This window comes from Notamacropus eugenii, chromosome 2 (assembly GCF_028372415.1).
Source record: "Notamacropus eugenii isolate mMacEug1 chromosome 2, mMacEug1.pri_v2, whole genome shotgun sequence".
In the NCBI taxonomy this organism is placed as follows: domain Eukaryota; kingdom Metazoa; phylum Chordata; class Mammalia; order Diprotodontia; family Macropodidae; genus Notamacropus; species Notamacropus eugenii.
Genome location: NC_092873.1, coordinates 243453638 through 243474353, shown reverse-complemented (window position 1 = coordinate 243474353; position 20716 = coordinate 243453638). Strand labels below are relative to the sequence as shown.

The 20716-nt window shown below is 35.4% G+C and overlaps 1 protein-coding gene across 3 annotated transcripts in view; it reads left to right on the top strand.

Annotated features, from left to right (window-relative positions):
• Positions 1–20716, top strand: part of RMND1 (required for meiotic nuclear division 1 homolog) — a 47580-nt gene that overhangs the window by 14247 nt on the left and 12617 nt on the right. For all 3 annotated transcript variants that reach the window (XM_072643704.1, XM_072643706.1, XM_072643705.1), the window contains 5 exons: positions 4656–4764; positions 6507–6582; positions 7789–7828; positions 8822–8922; positions 14961–15067. In XM_072643704.1, the coding sequence (XP_072499805.1) occupies positions 4656–4764; positions 6507–6582; positions 7789–7828; positions 8822–8922; positions 14961–15067 (433 nt within the window). The remainder of the gene's footprint in view (positions 1–4655; positions 4765–6506; positions 6583–7788; positions 7829–8821; positions 8923–14960; positions 15068–20716) is intronic.

Genomic DNA, 20716 nt, shown 5'->3' with positions numbered 1-20716 from the left:
GAATATAGAAATTAATAAAAGCTTTCCTGATTTCACAACAAGTGTTGTTCTTTGTTTAAGGTAAGCATGTTTCTCACAGTTGGAGGCTTGTTAGTTGGGCTCATTTCTCACGAGGCCATTACAGATTTAGAATAAATCAGATGTTGGCCATAGCAGATAGCAGCATATCTTCCTCAAATCTGCTTGGTACCAACAATTAGAGCCTACATATCTTAGTCTTACCCAGGCTCTCTTATTCCTACAAGGTCATAAGGGGAAAGATACTAAATACAAAAGACTCCCATGGCCACCACTGAATTTGAGGGAGGAAGAAAAGGCATAAAGAATTTATTAAGTACCTACTATATGCTAGTCACAGTGCTGAGTGCTTTACAAACATCTCATACTCTCAGTGAAGCTGTTTGTACTTGACTTCCACTAACCTTTTTATTTGTCTATTCTTTGTATAATCTTGTATTATACCTGTGACCTTTTATGTTTAACCCTTTAGAAGTTGCAGTTCTGCCAGTGCTAAGTAAGCTCTAAGAAAGCTCTGCATTCACAATGTGTAAGTAGTAACGGGGAAGCAACAGTGCCTGAAGAGGCAGAAATCCTAACTTTTCAGGAGTCCATAAGGTAGAAGAGTGGAAGATGATCCTTTGGTGCTAAATGATAGTAATGGGATTATTCTTAGGAAGAAACTGTATTCTCTAAATATAAAACAGAACCTTGTACTATAACAAGCATAGATTTGGATCAATGAACAAAAGGAGACCCCTGTGTGTGTGATTGCTGCCTCAGGTGTACCAATGTAATTATTTGTCAGCTAGACAGAGATCATAGAGACATCTGTTACTTTCCTAGTGCATGTGTTTGGGATTTGAGGCCTCTAAAGTCCTGGGGGCAGGGGGGAAGGGAATTGATGATTTCAGGTATACACATGGTATTCTTATTGCTGCTAGCATTTAACTGAAAGGCTTCAGAAAGGAGTTGGATTTAGGAAGTAAATAGTTAGATAAAAAGAAAGTATCTATACTTCTGGACCACAATAAAATCGTGCTAACTTCTTGTTCAGGTATAGAGTATACCTAAAAAGGGCCTAGAATATATTTGCTGGAAGGTTTGCAAAGCTGAACAAGATTACTTTAAACCAAAGAGGAAAGGACAAAGCTATCTGATACCTAACAGCAGAAAGTACATCATAGGAAGAAAAACAGCAGTGGAGAGCAGTAATAATCCATAGGATACAATATCTAAGAGTAAAACGGTAATTTTAAAAAATGGCTCCTGATCACCATCCACAAAATACAGTCAGTAGGCACAGTAGTGATCCTAATGCAGGGAGGCAGATTTAAGCCTCATGTGCATATGACTTTGTAGGTTAGGCCTTATGACTAGGATTTGGCAGCTATATGACTCAGTGTATAGAGCGCTGGGCCTAGAGTCAGGAAGACCTGAGTTCAGGTCCATTCTCAGATACTTACTAGCTGTATGATTCAGGGCAAGTCTCCTAACTGCTGTCTGCCTCAGTTTCCTTAACCTTAAAATGAGGATAATAATAGGACCTAACTCCCAGGGTTGTTGAGAGCATCAAACGAGATAACATTCATGAAGCACTTAGCACAGGTCCTAGCTCAGAGTAGGCACCTAAATATTCATTGCTGAATAACTGATGTGGGATCTCAACAATCAGAACTTCCTCTTGGATTCTGTCCTTGCTAAAAGTACAGCTAATGCAGCCTGATGGATTGTAATGACAAATCTTGGTCCAGAAAACTTGATGAGGAAACATTCTTCCTTCCTAGTAGAGGAACAGGTTATGAAGAGTGGGCACTACAGGTTCAGAATGTGGCAGGTTTCTTTTTCTCAAATATTTCTCTTTGTTTTAGGGGATGGCTGGGTGGCAACAGGATTAAAGAGAAATGATTATTCACAAAAATAAAACAATAATTTAAAAATCAAGCTACTGATAACAGTTTTTACTTGCCTTAATTCAATTCAATAATTATTAAGTACCTGTTACATGCACAGCATTATACATGTGCTGGGAATATAAAAATTAAAATAAGCCTAGTTCTTGAGAAGTTTATATCCAACTGGGAGAACACAACATAGTTTAAATAAGAATAATATAGCATAAGAAATTAAAGGGGTAAAGGAGAGACTTAAAGATCTTTTCCTGTAAGCTCGTTGGTATATTTGAAATCAGGAAAACCAGAGTTCAAATTTGGCCTCAGACACTAACTGTGTGGGCCTGGATAAGTCACTTACCCTCTCTCTGCCTCAGTTTCCTTATCTGTAAGATGAGGATAATAATGGCACCAAGGTCTGTTATAAGGATTTAATAGTTGTAAAGTATTTCAAACCTTAAAGCCCTATGTAATAATGTGATTGCAGCAGCAATTTGAGGCAGGAAAAAACATTGATGATGGAAATTCAGAGAGCATCATGAAGGAATTAGCACCTAAGAAGTTAAATTTCTGAAGGAGGATAAAGATTCTGAAAGGCCAAGTTGAAAATGCTTCCCAGGAATGGGAGAAAGCTTCTATGAGTCACAGAAACATGAGATGGCCTGGCATCCTTGGGGAATAGTCAATAGTACAGTCTGGTTATAACCTAGACCACTTGAGTAGTAATGTAAAAATACAGCTGGAGGACAAGGTCAGAGCCAGAGGTGAGGGTCTTAAATGCAAACTAAAGGATGTTAAGACATGTATTGCAAAAGGATGACCAGAAAAGTTCTACAACCACTTCTTGGGATAGCGGGTAACAGATGGTGGAGAAAAGGCAGGATTACTTAACTCCTGCTATTTTTGTTGTTTTTGTGTTTCTGCCAAGGAGAATGATCTTTGGATTCGAAGGTTAGAGAAAAAATGACTAACAGGGAGTTGAACTTTACAATAGGTGAGGAGGAGATAATAAAACATCTGGCTGCCCTAAGTAACTTCATGTTACCAGGGCTAGATGAATGATGGCAGATGAGACTGCTGATTCACAGTTGAAGAGGATGGAAGAAATACTGCAGGACTGGAAGAGAACAGCCATCCAACTTTGTTAAAAGAAAAAAGCAAAAAAGATGCAAACTACTGGCCTGTGAGCTTTAAGAAAGGAAAACAGTTTATCTTTCTTTCCTGTTTTGACACTAAGCAGCTAGATTGGCAGAATGTGGTAGGGAGACAGACTTAATCTTAACAAATCATTTGACAAAATCTTAGAAGTGATAGAAGTTACAAACCTACCTCTTTAGGCTTTATATGAGGAAAAGTTTCTTAACAATTAGAGCCATCTAAAAGTTCAATGGGAGGGAATGGATTGTCCCACACTGGAAGACTTCAAGCACTTTGATATGTTGCGGAGGGAAATCTTTCAGTTGTGGTTTGGACTAGATAAGTCACTTAGTTTTAGTTCTGAAATTCTGTGATATTCTCTTAAGTTCAAACCTTGGCCTTGATGACAGTATAGTTAAATGGCTTCAGCATTGGTTGAATGACTAAAATGATCATGAGTTGATATCAGCTTTAAGGACCCCTACTAGAATGCATGGTAGGATATGTTCCTAGCTGTGAGGTGTTGAGTTTTGTTGGTTTTTTTAATCAGTGCCTTAGGAATGCATATCATGCATATCAGATTTGCAGGTAATATCAATTTGGGAAGGATAACTAACATTTTGGATGGCAAAATTAGGAACCCAAATGATCTCAAACCAAAATGGTAGGCCAAATCTAAGAAGATATCTAATAATGCTTTTTATTTAACCTTATACTTAGATTTGAAATAATCTCATAGGGTTGGAGAGAAATGGCTGGACACCAGATCATGCTAAAAATATCTGTTGGTTTTAATGGACTACAAGCACAATATGACTCAACATAGCAGCCAAACACCAATATGATCTTAAATTGCATTAAGAAAGGTGTCATAAACAGATTGAGAGATGATAGACCTGTTATATTCTGCCATGATCAGACACATCTGGAGTTTTTTATGAATCATAATAAGAACAATGTTAACAAGGCTAGAGGGTGATCAGGGAGATGAAGGACTCTGAGATCATAATATATGAAGACTGGTTTAAGGAACTTTGGATATTTATGTTGGAGAAGAAATAATGGGCAGTATGGGAGAGCCCTTAAGTATCTGGAGAGGATCATGTAGAAGAGGGATTCTGTTTCTTCCTCCTGGGTCCAGAAGGCAGAACTTGGAGCAGCAGGTTGAAGGATTGATGGAAGGAAACATTCCTAGCAGTTTAAATTGTCTGAAAGTAGAATGGGCCACAGAGTCATGGGGATCTGAAAATGTTTAGAAATGATAAGATTTTTTTACCCTCTTTTTCAACCACCTTATATAAAAATAAGTTGTATTGTACTAAGACTTAGTAGAAGAGAGAACTTATCAACGCGGATGTCATTTTCCAGACAAAGGAGTTGTCAGTTTCATATCAGTCAAACTGGAACCCTGGGCTGAGTTTTACTGCTTTAAAGTAGAAATAACCTGTAATAAATGTTGTTACAACTGTAAACTATCTTCAAAGTATAGTTTTTATCTAGATCATTCATTATTTTCTAAAATTTTGTATATCTGGAGTTGTAGTTTTACAAATCCAAACTTAAAACGTGATAAATTGTAGTGACATGAACCTTTTAGTAACCTATGTTGTGTTGCTCTTATTGGTACAGGACCTAATGCATTGCACAGCCTTTGCAACAGCAGATGAATATCATCTTGGTAATCTGTCCCATGAATTGGGATCTCATGGATATATGGAAATAACCAACTTGCCTAGAGGTATATTTTTAACCCAAATGCCATATATGTTAAAAAGGTATTAGAAATAGAATTTGTGTTAAAGAAACTGTTGTCGTCTTATTTGAAGAATTGTTGTATCTACATTGTACATAAGTCAATTCTCATAGACAAAAATAGAATACTTTTTTATATTATTAAGTACTTTGAAGTTGGAAGGTCAATTTCCTCTTTTCTTTGTCAAATTTAAAACTATATTACAAAATTACTAGTTACAAAATTACAAAAATTACTAGTTGTAGGGACACTGAATAAGAAGAACTTTTCGAGTACATTGCCCATTACTTATACATTGAAATATTTAAAAACTAAATTCATGTTGTATTAACTAACTAGGTAGATTCTTTTGAGATCTAAAAAACAAGAAAAGATTACCCAAAAGAAGTGTGGTGGTGGTGGTGGTGATCATATTTTAGTCACAATTTAGGATGGTCCCAAGTAGGTTCCTCTCAGTGAACAGTTATTTGAATAAAAGCATTATCAACTAGAAGACTCTGATTAGAGGAAACTTTACAAAGCAGTTGTGCCTAGCTGTCCGTTAACCCCAAAGCAGAGAGCACCATACTAGCTATTCCATTATATTTTGACCATCCTATGATGAGAGTACCTGCTCTGCTGTTTAGTTGCTAAGACAGATATAGCTCATCTAGAGTGATGAAGCTGTGTCCAGATCCCCTTCACTAGAGAGCTACAACAGCAGCCACTACCCTGACATTGTGTGTCAGCTACATCACTTTCTTAGTGTCCAAATTTGCAGGTGATCTATTACCTGGGCTCTAGACAAACCACCATCTCAACTCTTGGGGAACTTTATTGAAATCTACTTTCCCCTGCTTGTCACCCTTGTCTATGCTAATTAAGTTGCCCACCTCTACAGGCATTTAAAGTGAGTGACTAGTTCAAAAAGAAGGGACGTTTAGGATTTGGTTTCTCCCAGGACAATTTGGTGGAAGGTTGGAGGAGAGAATTTTTAAAATGAGAAGGTCTTGGTCTGCTTTATTTTTTATTTTTTAAATTAAATAGGGTAGTAATTCTCATGGAGAACTTATAAGAGTTATATTTATTCCAAAATTGTCAATAACCTTGTTTCCTTATCTTTATATGTTTCCACTGTAGATCTCATAGTCTTATTTTAAAATGTCAAAGCTAAGTGGTACAGTAGATAGAATGCTGGGCCGAGAGTCAAAGGAGGCTTGAGTTCTAATGTGATTTTAGGCTTCTGCTAGCTGTGTGAAACTGGGCAAGTTGCTTAACCTATGTTTGCCTCAGTTTTTTCACCTGTAATATGGGGATAATAATTGCAAAGCATTTAGCACCGTAAGTGCTTTATAACTGGTAGCTGTTATTATCATCATCATTATTATTATTGAAACTGTGTTGTTAGCAAAATATGTTAAGGAAAAAATATTATTCTAAGATTTTCTTCAGTACTGATTTTGAAGTAACTTAATGCTTGAATTATAGCAACTAGTACAATTTAAATCAAAATTAGTTTTAGCTGGACAATTTTAAACAATGCAAAGTATTGCTGTTTTATAGTAAATCTTTTCTTATCCTTTTCTCATTTCTGATGTTACTCTTTTTTGAGAAACCTTAGTAGACAATTATGTCATATAGTACTTATTTTTGAGCAGTGATCTTAAGAATTTCAACACAGTTTTAAAACAGCTGATTAGAGGAAAAGAAAATTGTTTTTTTACATAGCTTTTCTGTTTAAATTATAGATGCAGCAAATATTTTGGTGATTGGTGTAGAAAATTCTGAAAAAGAATATGATCCTGGAACAATCTTTTTCTTCAGGTAATACAAAAACCAAAATCTATTCCAGGTAATCTGTCTATATTCTAGAAATTGTATTGCTTTATTTTGTGTAGTAAAAGGTACAATTAGTCCTACTTCAAATGTGCTAGGGAGCTTATTTTAAAAAATCCTGTACTGCATCCTTTTGTAAGATTCCTTTCAGGAAGTGAATAGTCATTACCCAATTTGTCTTTTTTCAATCTAAATATTTCCTATATTGGATATATTTAATAGGATACATTTATAAAAGCTTTATGTTCTAATTGTAGCATATCACTGGCCAAGTTCTCCATAGTGGTTATTGTCATTATTGACTAATTATCTTTTCCCTACTCTCCCTGTTTCTCTTGTAATTTCATGGCCCATTTCCTCTGGTCTCCTGACTTATTACTTTCCAGCTATTTAAAGGCCTGATGAACTGGATTTCATTCAAGAGACTTCATTCAGCAACTTCCAGACTAATGTTGATCCCTTTCATAAGCATCAAATTAGGCAAGTTCACTCCCGGCTATATATAGGCTTTACATTCTGGCAAAGTCTTAAATAACTTTGAACAGTTTAAGGCATCATCACAATTCTCTTTTGAGTATTTTCAGTGTGGCACAACTTCATCTGTACCCCACAACTATCTGGAACTCTTCTTATTTCAGTCATTTTGCTGTACGTACTTTCAGAGCATGTTCTCCTGGAGTTCTTTTCTTGTTGCTTAGGAACTAGAGAGATTTTATGGTTAGTGCTGAAGAAGGATGTTAAAAAGACATTCTGGACTCCCTAGATTTTTGTATATTCCGATTATGCCTAGTCTGAATTGATTAAATATTCAAAAGAGTGGTAGAGTAGCAGTTACTTGGGCATTAAGGAAGCACTATAAAACCAGTGATCTCAGAAAAAATGACTTTTGTTTAAACATAAAAAATAAATAATTTTGATTTGTCCTTTTAAAAATTGTCCCTTCAATCTGTATTGGACAAAAACATCCATCACCTTCCCTTGACAAAGTCCAGAAACGCATTCGTGAAAAACAGTTTTTATCTTAACTAGTCCAGAGAGAAACTAAAGTTTCACATGAGTTTTTAAAAAGTTTTATTCATTTTAATGGTACTTACATTTGGAAGTATTCCAGGATTTATGTGAACATGTTTTTCTGTATTAAACAAAATAATTTAAATTTTAAACTGAATGTATTCTTTCATTTGTTTTATGCAGGGAAGGAGCTGTTGTATTTTGGAATGTAGAAAATAAAACTGTAAGTATGAAAATAAATTTGAAAACTTAGAAGCTTCTAGGAACACATTTTAAAAGTTTTTTTACATAGCTCTGAATTATTTATCATAATGGATGAGAGCAGTGGTAGTAGCAAATAATCTAACAAATTTCTATTTGTTCTTTATTACATACTTTCCTAAGCAGATTTGTTTTCCTAATTATGTTTTCTTTTCTCTTATGTGAAACCAGAGGCAATATGGAATGTTGGAGAGAGTATTAGACTTCGGAAGACTTGAGTTCAGATTCCTCTTCAGATACTTAGTGTCTGTATGATTCTGGGCAAATCATTTAACCTCTCTGTGCCTCAGTTTCATTAATTGTAAAATGAGGGAATTTGACTTGATGATTCCTTCTAGCTTTAAATCTTTGATTCTGTGTGTTTTATGAAGTAGCTTAGTATAGTACAAATACCTGGACTTGAAATTAGGAGAGACCTAGGGTTCTCATGTACCTCTGACACCTATTAATCATTTAATTACCTAGTTAACTTCTTTGTGATTTAAGTCACAGACTCTTTGAATCTCATTTTCCTGTTTAACGTGGAGATTTTTAAAATACAAGTGGTTCCTAACACACATGGTTATTTAGAGGTTCAAATGAGATAATATATAGAGTTATAGTAATTGATGGGAAAGTAGATTGCAAGCAAAAGCCTGCTTGTGATTAAATATTTGCAATGCATAATCTGCAAAGTAGATAATTTATGCATTATTCATTGAGAATAGGCCAAACTAAACCTTACTTTACAAGAAATTTTTAAAAAATTTAAACATTTGTAAACCTGTATATCCTGTCAGTATCAAGATCAGGATTAATTTATTATTACAATAATTGAACTTCAACCTTAAAAATGAACTTAAGCAGCCAAAAAAAGTTAACAAGTATTATGGAAAAAATGCAAGTATGAACATCATAGAATACTCATGTGGTTTAAATCATCTCTTATTTAGGATTGGTTTTCATTTTCCTCTAGATGAAACATGTGATGCAAATTTTGGAAAAACATGAAGTTCAGCCTTATGAAATGGCACTTGTTCACTGGGAGAATGAAGAACTTAACTACATGAAAGCAGAGTAAGAATCTTATTGTTAACTGCACTAAAAGAATATCTTCATTACTCCAGTAAACCTGTGATCTCATTCATGTGGGTCTTTCTTCCAGCAATGCAGATTTTAGCCCACCCAACCTTGCCTATCCCATCTTTTCTGTGTCCTCCCATAAGTTCAACATAGAGAATCCATCCAAGACAGCAGGAGCCTTCCTTGAGTCCCCTTGACATTTCAGGGATACCAGTGGTGCAGGCATATACTGTCCATTGGCTATTCCTTTTTCTCACCAAGTGACCAGTCCCTCTTCTTTTATAATCATAGATTTCTTTGACATTCTTCTTACCACTTCCCCATATGATTTCTTATTTGTGATATGTTGCAACCTATTCATGCACATCATGTACCCCTTCGTTATTCTTTGAACTATATTCACCTTTAATTATTCAGACCAGTAATTCATGATTCATGGCATTTTTATGAGATCATTGGAGTAACATGGAATAACACTGGCATGAAAAAAAGAGTATGCTCTCATCTCCATTCAGTTCTTTCTCTGGACTTGGATAGCATTTTTCATCATAAGGCTTTCAGAATTCTCTTGGATCTTTGTGTTGCTGAGAATAGCCAAACCATTCATAGCTGATCATTGTACAGCATTGCTCATACTGTGGACAATGTTCTCCTCATTTCACTTTGCATAAGTTCATGTAAGTTTTTCCGGATTTTTCTGAAAGCAGCCTGTTCGTCGTTTCACATTGCATGATAATATTCCATCACAGTCATAAAACACAACTTGTTCAACCATTCCCCAACTGATAGGCATCTCTTCTATTTCCAATTCTTTGCCACCACAAAAAGAGCTGCTGTAAATATTTGTGTGTGTACATACATATACACATACATACACACAGATGCACATACACACAGATATATATTCTTTTCCTTTTTTTTGGTGAGCGAGGTGGGTATGTATCTCTTTGGAATATAGACCTAGTGGTGGTATTGCTGGGCCAAAGGGTATGCAGTTTTATACCCTCTGGGTGTAGTTCCAAATTGCTCTCCAGAATGGTTAGATCAGTTCCCAACTCCACCAGCATACATTAGTGTCCCAATTTTTCCACATCCCCTTCAACATTTGTTTGTCATTTTCCTTTTCTGTCATATTGGCCAATTTGATAGGTGTGAGGTGGTACTTCAGAGTTGTTTTAATTTGTATTTCTGAATAGAAAGTAGTGATTTAGAGCATTTTCCCATATGAATTGTATTTTAAATTTGAATCAGTTCTCTATATATTTGAGAAGTGAGGCCTTTATGAGAGAAACATGCTGTAAAATTTTTTTCCCCAGTTTTCTGCTTGCCTTCTAATCTTGGCTGTTAGTTGTTTTTTCAAAAAAAAAAATTAATGTAGTGTAATCAAAATTATCCATTTTATATCCTGTAATGCTTTCTGCCTCTTGTTTGGCCATAAATTCTTCACTTACCCATATTTCTGACAGATAAAGTATTATATACTTCCCTAATTTGCTTATGGTATCACTTTTTATGTCTAAATGATACATCCTTTTTGACCTCAATATTGGTGCATGTTGTGACATTTTGATCTATATCTAGTTTCTGCCAAATTGCTTTCCAGTTTTCCTAGCAATTTTTGTCCCAAAAGCTGGGATCTTTGTGTTTATCAAACACTAGATTACTATGGTCATTTACCTACTGTGTATTATGTACCAAAAATCTACTCCATAGATGCACCATTCGATGTCTCAGCCAATACTAGATTGCTTTGATGATTACTGCCTTATAATACAGTTTGATATCTGGTATGGCTAGGCTACCTTCTTTCATATTTTTTTTATTAGTTTCCTTGGTGCTCTTGATGGTTTGTTCCTCCAGATGAATTTTGTTATGATTTTTTGGTGGTTTGATTGATATGGCACTGAATAAGTAAATTAATTTAGGTTGAATTGTCATTTTTGTTATATTAGGTTGACCTATCCATGAGCAATTTTTTCCAGTTAATTAGATCTAACCTTATTAGTTTGAAAAGTATTTTGTAATTATATACATATAATTCCTGGGTTTGTCTTGAAAAATAGACTCCCAAGTATTTTATATTGTCTAGAGTTATTTTAAATGGAATTTCTCTTTCTATCTCTTTCTGCTGAAGTTTGTTGATAATATATAGAAATGCTGATAATTTATGTGGGTTTATCTTATATCCTGTAACTTTGTTAAACTTTCATTATTTCAACTAGTTTTTTAGTGGTTTCTCTAGGATTCCCCAACTATACCATCATATCATCTTATCTGTAAAAAATGAGTTTTTTTTCCTCATTGCCTGGTCTAAATCCTTCAATTTTTTTCTTATTCCTTTATCGAACATTTTTAGTACAGTATTACTAATGCTTGCTGATAATGCTTGCTGATGGTTTTACATAAATGCTACTTATCACTTTAAGGAAAACTTCAGTTATTCCTATACTCGCTAGGGTTTTTAATAGAAATGAATGTATTCTGTTAAAATCCTTTTCTATATTTGTTGAGATAATCATGATTTTTGTTGTTTTTGTATTGATACAGTCAGTTATGCTAATAGTTTTCTAATGTTGAACCAGCTCTGCATTCCTGGTATAATTCCCACCTGATCTGTAAGATCTTTGTGATATATTGCTGTATTCTTGCTAGTATTTTATTTAAAAATTTTGCATCAATATTCATTAGGGAAATTGGTCTATAGTTTTCTTTCTCTGTTTTTGCTCTTCTTGGTTTAGTTGGAATTAATTGTTTAAATGTTTGGGAGAATTCACTTGTGAATCCATCTGGTTGTAGGAATTTTTATCTCAGAGAACTCAGTGATGGCTATTTCAATTTCTTTTTCTAAAATAGGGTTGTGTAAGTATTCTATTTCTTCTTCTGTTAATCTGGGCAATGAATTTTTTGTAAATATTAATTCATTTCACTTAGATTGTCAGATTTGGTGGCATTATAATTGGGCAAAATAACTCCTAATAATTGCTTTAATTTTCTCTTCATTGGTGGTGAATTCACCCTTTTCATTTTTGATACTAGTAACTTGGTTTTCTTTTTTAATCAAATTAACCAGTAGTTTATCTATTTTATTGGGTTTTTTTCCTGCTAAAACTAGCTCCTAGTTTTATTTATGAAATGGTTTTCTTTCACTTTCATTAATCTCTCCTTTACTTTTCAGAATTTCCAGTTGGGGATTTTAAATCTGATTTTTTTTTTTTAGTTGCATGCACAGTTCATTGATCTGCTCTTTATTTTATTGGCGTAAGCAGTTGGATAAAAATTTCCCCTTTGACTGCATCCCATAAATTTTGGTATGTTGTATCCTTGGCGTCATTCTCTTTAATGAAATTATTGATTGTTTCTATGATTTATTCTTTGACCCACTCATTCTTTAGAATTATATTATTTGGTTTTCAATTAATTTTTAATCTATGTTTCTTTCTTTTTCTAATCTGTCTTATAATATATTTATTGAATGCAGTTTTTATTGTACAATCTGAAAAGGATGTGTTGAATATTTCTGAATTTAATTGTGAGATTTTCATGCCCTACCTAATGTATGGTCAATTTTTGTGTAGATGCCATTGAGAAAAAGTTGTATACTTTTCTATTCCTATTCAGTTTTCTTCAGAGACAATGATATCCAACTTTTCTAAAATTCTGTTCATCTTCTTAACTTCTTTCCTGTTTAGTTTTTTGGTTAGATTTATCTAGTTCTGAAAAGGGAAGGTTGAGGTCCCCTACTACTGTAGTTTCACTCTTTCCTCCTGTAAGTCATTTAACTTTTTCTTTAAGAATCTGATACTATACCATTTGATGTATATATGTTTGGTGTTGATCTTATTTCATTGTCTATGATTTCTTTTAGCAAGATGTCGTTTTCTTGCGTATCTCTTTTAATTAGATATATTTTTGCTTTTGCTTTGTCTGAGACTATGATTGCTACCTGTGCTTTTTTTTTTAACTTCAACTGAAGCATAACAGATTCCACTCTTACCCCTCTTACCTTTACTCTGTGTGTATGTCTGCTTCAGGTATGTTTCTTGTAAACAATATTTTGTAGGATTCTGGTTCTTAATCCACTCTGCTGTTCACTTCCATTTTATGGGTGAGTTCAAAGGATGGACATTTTAGTCACTTTTTTACAAATAATTCCAAATTGATATCCAGAAACCACTGGATAAATTCATTTTTTTTTCAACCAAGAGGGGATTAGTGTGGCCATCTTCCTTCCATCATTGACCAATGGCCTTTTTAAAAATCTTTGCCAATTTGTAGATGGGAAGTGAAGCTTTAAGAGTTATTTTTAGGATGCTTTTCTTTTTTAAAAAGTGTGTTGATTCTTTCTATTTTATCATCTTAATTTTCATGTATATCCTTCCACCTTCTCTTTCTCAGAGAACTAGCCTTTCTTACCGGAAAAAAAAAAAAAGCTGTTCAGCAAATTTAGCCAGGGTATCAACCAAGCCCAACAGTTTATTTATTGTTCCATACCCTTAATCCTTCATCTCTGCAAAGAAGGGAGGGTTTTCCTATTTTTTTCAGGGAGATGCTTCTTCATTATAATCTTATAGCAAATCAGTTGCTATTTTCTGCTCTTTCTGTTTACATTGTTGTAATCAATTGTGTTTGTGTGTAGGTTTTCTGGTTCTACTCTTGTATCAATTCAAATAAGTCTTTCCACACTTCTCTGTAGTCTTCATATCCTTCATTTTTCATGGCACAATAGCCTATCATTACGTTCACATACCACAATTTTTTTCCTAACTATTCCGTAGTCGTTTGGCATCTACTTTGTTTTCAGTATATGCAGCCATTCTGTCACTGACTACACTAACATATATGTGCTGTATTGGAATCCTCAGGTTAAAGAGTATGAAAATTTATCTAAATTATCAGCTAAATGCTAAATTGCATTCCAGAATGGTTAAGCTAACGTGCATTTCTACCAATAGTTATTTAGCTTGCCTGTGGTTCCTTAGTTCCTTCAACAGTGACTACTCCCATCTTTTGTAATTTTTGCCAGTTTGCTGGATAGCAGATAAAACTTGGAGTTATTTTCATTTCTATGTCTTTTCTTATTAGTGATTTGGAGCAGTCTTTCATATATGATCACTAATAGTTTACAATTCTTTTGAGAACTGTTATATCCTTTAAACATATCTGTGACAGAATTTTAAAAATGATTTTAATAGGGGAAGTGTCTTTAAATATTAATTAAGTCCATTTAACTAAAAAATGGCATCTAAATAATATGAATCAGGAGAATGTTGGACATTTAATAAACATCAAACTATTTTATAGAGATCTTTAAAAGTTAATGTTATGCTTCAGATTTCTACTTGATTTCAGAAACTATAGACATGTTAAATCTGTCTTAATTCAGTTATTATTCACTTTAGTACCTAGATAAGTGGAGAATTTTTTATTCAAATAATAATCATAAGTAGCATTTATATAAGGGTAGCTAGGTAGTTCAGTGGATAGAACACTGACTCTGAGTCAGGAGGATGTGAGTTCAATTCCTACTTGAGACACTAGCTGTGTGACCCTGGGCAAGTCATTTAAACCTATTTGTCTCAGTTCCTTCATCTGTGAAATGAGCTGGAGAAGGAGATGACAAACCACTCCAGTGTCTGTGCCAAGAAAATCCCATGTGGGGTCACAGAGAATCAGATACAACTAAAGGACAACAAAAGCATTTATGTAGTTTGCCAAATAGATAACAAAGAAACCCAGCAACCTTGGAGGTAGGTGCTACTTATTATGATGCCTGTTGTACAGATGAAGAAACTTGAGACTGACATAGGTTAATTGACTTACCCAGAATCATACAGGTTGAAAATGTCTGTATCCAGATTTTCATAGGTTTTCCCCATGCCAAGGCTTTCTCTACTGTGCCACCAGCTGCGTCCTTAAAGATAGTTGTAGCCTACTGATTCATGTACCTTACATCCCTGTTTTTTAATAAGAAAGATTTGTAAAGTGATGTCTAATAAAGGATTTATTTATCTTTTTTATTTTCCTTTTTACAGAGGCCAGTCAAAGCTTCATAGGGGGGAGATCAGGTTAAATTCAGAATTGGACCTAGATGAAATCATATTGGAGAAATTTGCCTTTTCAAATGCCCTTTGTCTTTCAGGTAAGCTGTTATTCCACAGAGTTTAACGTGTTTCACAGCTTGTTAGTGGTCATTAAGAGTTTATAAATCAATAGGAGAGTCTGACATATTTTCACAAATTAATTTAACCCAGGGCTGCATGTTTTGGCTGTTCATTGGCGTTTCATGGCCTGAGGGCATATGCAGTGCAAAGTACACATGCTTTGTCTTCCAAACCTAGGCTGCAGTGAAGTTGCTGCATGCAACAGGGGCAAGCACTGCCAGAAACACCTCAGATTCATCATGCATTTGATTTTAAATTAATTTTTGGTCATTCCATGTTCAGAAACCTTTTAGTATTGCCATATGGGGTCAAGACCCAGAGTTTAAGAAGCACTGAACTACAGAAACAAATAATACATTAAACTTCTAGAATAAGGAGCAGAAATGTTACATAAAAAAACCTTTAGCGTTTTATAAGTTAGAACCAAATAAATTTTAATAATCAATAAAGGCTTTTGTTCTGTGGCCTCTTCTAGGTCTATCTATTGTGCTACCAATTTTGTTCTTTAAAAAGTGGTTTAAAATTTAATTGTTGTCAATGTGTATGTTTCTAATTCTGATGATCTAGATTTCCATCCCTTTCTATAGGTCTTGCAATAATTCCCATTTTATTACATATTTATTGCTTTTTATAACACTACCATATTTTATTACATTAATATACCATTTATCAAACTTTCTGTGATTATTAGACATGGAGATGTTCTAATTTTTTCCTGTTATTATAGATGGGATACTGTTAATATTTTTTGTACAGCTAGGTAATCTTTTCCTCATTTTTGGGGGAGGGATGAGGAAATCTGAACTTGAAGCATTGTTTGGAAAGATATGATCAGTTTTATGACTAGTATTAATTACCGTATTGCTTTCTAAAATGCATATACTAGGCTATTATCTTACCAACAATGTAACAGTATTCCTATTTTAATATTTTATTTTTTCCCAATTATGTGTATAGACAATTTTTAACATTCATATTTTAAAATTTTGAGTTCCAGATTCTTTTTCCTCTCCCCCTTGGGAAAGGAAACAGTTTGATATTTTTGTTGTAAAAAAAGACACAAATTACTCACCCCTCCCCCCCCCCAAAATGGATAGCATGCCTCAAAGTGCATTCAGACTCCATCACTTCTTTCTCTGGAAGTGGGTAGCATTTTTTACCATGAGTCTTTTGGAATTGTCTTGGATCACTGCATTACTCACTATAGAGATAAACAGAAAATTTTGATGACAACCATTTTCACCATCTTTCTTTAATGTGAAAGATTTGTAATTTCATATGCATTAGGTACTCTCCTCTTCTTAAGGGTGGTTGTCCTTATTTTCCCATAAAACCACCGAGTTTTTTTTTCGAAAGCAAAATTCTGAGGCCCTTCATCTGCAGTCTTCATCAACAACTAACTGCCTCTGGGACATCTTGAACAGCATAATTGACAGGCTTCTTAAATTGGTTAGAGAATTCATTCTCCCTCCCCCCTAACCCCCCAGCAAAAAAAAAAAAAAAATCCCATCTTCTCTTCTGAACTTCTCTCTTAGTGTGGTAGACACTACCACTTTCCCAGTCACTGTAGCAGCAAGCACCCTGACACATCCAGGAGGGCCTGCTAGCACAGGTTCTTAGATATGCTTTTCTAACAACTTTTGAGGGGTCAGCAATCTTCTTTAATCACATATACCAAGAGAGGAAATATAAGCACAGAAATAAAGACCAACATACAGGGCTTCTAACTGTCTGACTATAAGCAATACATCTATCACAGATCAACAGACAGATCCAGCTGTCTGGTCATTACACACATACATAGTTACCAGAGAGAAAAGCCCGTACATCTGGGTTTTCAGTGGGCTACCCAGAGTCTCATGTGGCACACAAACCTTCTTCCAAAGAGTAATCCCCAAAGCAAAACCTTACCTGAGAATATATATACACTTTTGAAAACTGGAGGGCATCATGATCCTCGTTACCCAGTGCCTCATTAGAAATTAACAAAAGGTGTGAGCCTTCCTACAAAATAAGCCTCCCCAGTCAAACTTCCCTTAATGGGCTCCACCTGAGGCTTATTAATAGGCAGGGAAGATCTTTAACTCTCATTAACATGTTATGTATAAACAATTCAACTTTAGTGAACCACTTATGATTTCTCTTTCTTTTTTACCTTTTCATGATTCTCTTGATTCTTGTATCTGAAAGTCAAGATTTTCTGTTCAGCTCTGGCTCCTCATCAAGAATGCTTGAAAGTCCTCTGTTTCATTGAAATTCCATTTTTTCCCCTGAAGTATTATACTCAGTTTTGCAGGGTAGGTAATTCTTGGTTTTAATCCTAGCTCTTCTGACCTCTGGAATATCATATTCCAAGCCCTCCTAATCTTTAATGTAGAAGCTACTAGATCTTATGTTATACTGATTATATTTCCACAGTACTCGAATTGTTTCTTTCTGGCTACTTGCAATGTTTTCTCCTTGACCTGAGAACTCTGGAATTTGGCTATAACATTCCTAGTTTTCCTTTTGGTATCTCTTTCAAGAGGTAATCAGTGGATTCTTTCAATTTCTATTTTACCCACTGGTTCTAGAATATCAGGGTGGTTTTCCTTGATAATTTCTTGAAAGATGATGTCTAGGTCCTTTTTTTGATCATGGCTTTCAGGTAGTCCAGTAATTTTAAAATTATCTCTCCTGCGTCTGTTTTCCAGGTCAATGGTTTTTCTAATGAGATTTTTCACATTATCTTCTATTTTATCATTCTTTTGGTTCTGTTTTATAATTTCTTGATTTCTCATAAAGTCATTAGCTTCCATTTGCTCCATCCTAATTCTGAAGGTGCTGTTTTCTTCAGTGAGCTTTTGGACCTCCTCTTCCATTTGGCCATAACTGATTTTTAAGGATCTGCTTCTCCTCATTAGCTTTTTGAACCTCTTCTACCATTTGGCTTACTCTATTTTTTAAGGTGTTATTTTCTTCAGTGTTTTTTGGGGTCTCCATTAGCAAGCTCTTGACTTGTTTTTCATGATTTTCTTGTATCACTCCCATTTCTCTTCCCATTTTTTCTTCTACTTCTCTTACCTGATTTTCCAAATCCTTTTTGAGCTCTTCCATGGCCTGTAATCAATTCATATTTTTCCTGGAGGCTTTGGATGTAGGAGCTTTGACTTTGTTGTCTTCTGGTTGTATGTTTTGATCTTCTTTGTCACCAAAGTAAGTTTCTGTAGTCTGAGTTTTTTTAAACTGTTTGCTCATCTTCTCAGCCAAATACTTGATTTTCTGACTTTTGCTCAATGTAGGACTCTGCTTCTGGTGGGGGTGGGGGTGGGTGTACTGTCCCAGGCTTCAGGGGTTTTGTATCAGCTGAGTAATTCACACCCCCCCCCCACCCCCTTCTGTAGGCCCAGAACTCTGGAAGCAGCCTCTGGCTGCCATTGCTGCTGCTGTTGCCACCACCAGCACCACCCATTCCTCTGCCCTAGGGCTGGGGCCAGATCCCAGCCAGACCAAGGCCAGCAGTTTTCCCACTGACCTTCTATACTATTTTTGGCATTTATGAGTTGAGTCTGGGACCTGCCGCAGGTGCCAGTGATTCAGTCCCCTAAGGCCTGCTCTGACCCTTTCTGTGCTGATGCGACCCATGCTGGACTGCGCTCTGCTCCCAGTGATAGATGCTTCCTTCAACCTTCCAGGGTTTATCTGGAGCTGGAGATTTGTTTCACTCCTTCATTTTGTGGGTTCTGCAGCTCTAGAATTTGTTTAGTGTCATTTTTTTACAGGTATTTGGAGGGATTTGGGGGGAGAGCTCAAGTAAATTCCTGCTTTTATTCCAACATCTTGGCTTTGCCCCTACAAACTTATTTTTATCACATTGTTCTAAGATAGCTGTATTTACTGAATTCCGTTCTCCAGTTTTACATAAGTGAGGTTAATATTGATGACTTTGGACAAATCAGTTTCATTTGAATGATCAGGTCAAAAGCCAGATGCAAAGGATTAAGAAGTGAGTGAAAGGAGAGAAACAATGAGTGTAGGCAGTTTTTTCCTTAGAGCTTGGCTATAAAAGGGAAGGGAGATACAGGATCAGAGTTTGAGGGAAGAGTGAAGTCAAGTCAGGGTTTTTTAAAGCTGGTGGAAATCTGATCATGTTTATAGGAAATGAGGAATAAGCTAGAAAGGGAAAGATTAAAGATTAGTGAGAGGGAAGGAAGCAATCTGCTACAAGAGACAAGGATGAAGTCTCACTGTTCATTTTCTAAGAGGACCAGTGATATCACCAGGGTGATGTCCTGACTTGATGTCAGCCCCACTTTCTTGAAACTCCAGAGTCCTTGAAGTTCAGTCGCAAGACCAAAGTCAAGACTCTTGGAAATTGCCTGGAATGTAGTGAGTGACCTTGGCCTTTCTGAATTAAGGTCTTTCCTAGGTCTCAGTTTGTCTGGGGCAATGCTTATTCAAAGAATTAAGACAAAAGATGGCCTAATTTACCATCACAAAATTATCTGTCTGGGAGGGGAAGACCCTCAAAGTTTCTGGCCTGAACAGAAAACCACTGCTATTTACATTCATTCCTGGCTATCAGAATCTAAACAATGTAAGAGTAATCTAGGGTTAGTGTTTGGCAAAATATGGAAGAAGAAATAAGACAGAGGATCAAGAGATTTCAAAATTTAAGAGACTATAAAATTGGACTAGTTAACAACAGTCAGGAATGGGAAAGGAGGATAAGTAAGCCACAGTAGAAGATTGATGTACTGGAAAAATTTGAAGGGACTGAAGGTCAAGTTGAAGATGAATAGGTTTAGAAGGAATGAGGCCTAGGGAAATGGAATGATAGAAGATTGTGATTATATCAAGGTATTTCAAAATTCATAATCATGGAGGTAGAACTGAGTGGTGGAAAGATCAAGGATGTAATCATCCTTCATGTGGCTGAGATGGAGTGCTGAGTAGGTCTTGGGAATTGAAGAGAAAGGAACTGGGAGACTAGGTATTTTAGAGAACATTGACATATAAACATCAGTATATAAAGTTCCCAAGTAGAAGGGCATCTTCTACTTTGGGAAGCAGAGGAAGACCGTAAGCCAAGTACTGAAGCTCTGGAGAAAAGAGAATGATAAAATAGATAAATGGCACCAGGTCTGGATTAACGTGATACATCTGAATAGAATAGAATGAACCTTATGAGAGAAGAGATTTGTAAGGGATGATAGCACAAGGAGTGTCTGGGAAGTAGCAGTGGAAAGAAAGGCATGCGCAGATTCCTTTTCTAGAACCAACATGTTGGGGGACGCCAGTATAGGAATGAATGGCTAGAGATAGAGTGCCTTTCTGGAAAGAACCAGGTCTCTAGTTGTTAGAAAACTGAGGTAGTAGGAGAAGGAAAGTTCCAAAATGAAAGCAATTTTAATGATAGAAGATTCCTGGGAACATGATAGACAGGGTAAATAAAACTCAGTTGGGGATGTGGAAGTTTTGTAAGTTGAAGTGTTTGGGAGAAAGGAGAATAAAAAGTTGTTGTGTTCATCCTTCATTTTTGAAGAAGACCATGACATGAGAGAAAGGATGACGTGACTTGCGCTTAACTTGACTTTGTTTTGAGTGAGGGAGAACTGTGCAAGGTCACCAGCCTCACATTCTCCTCC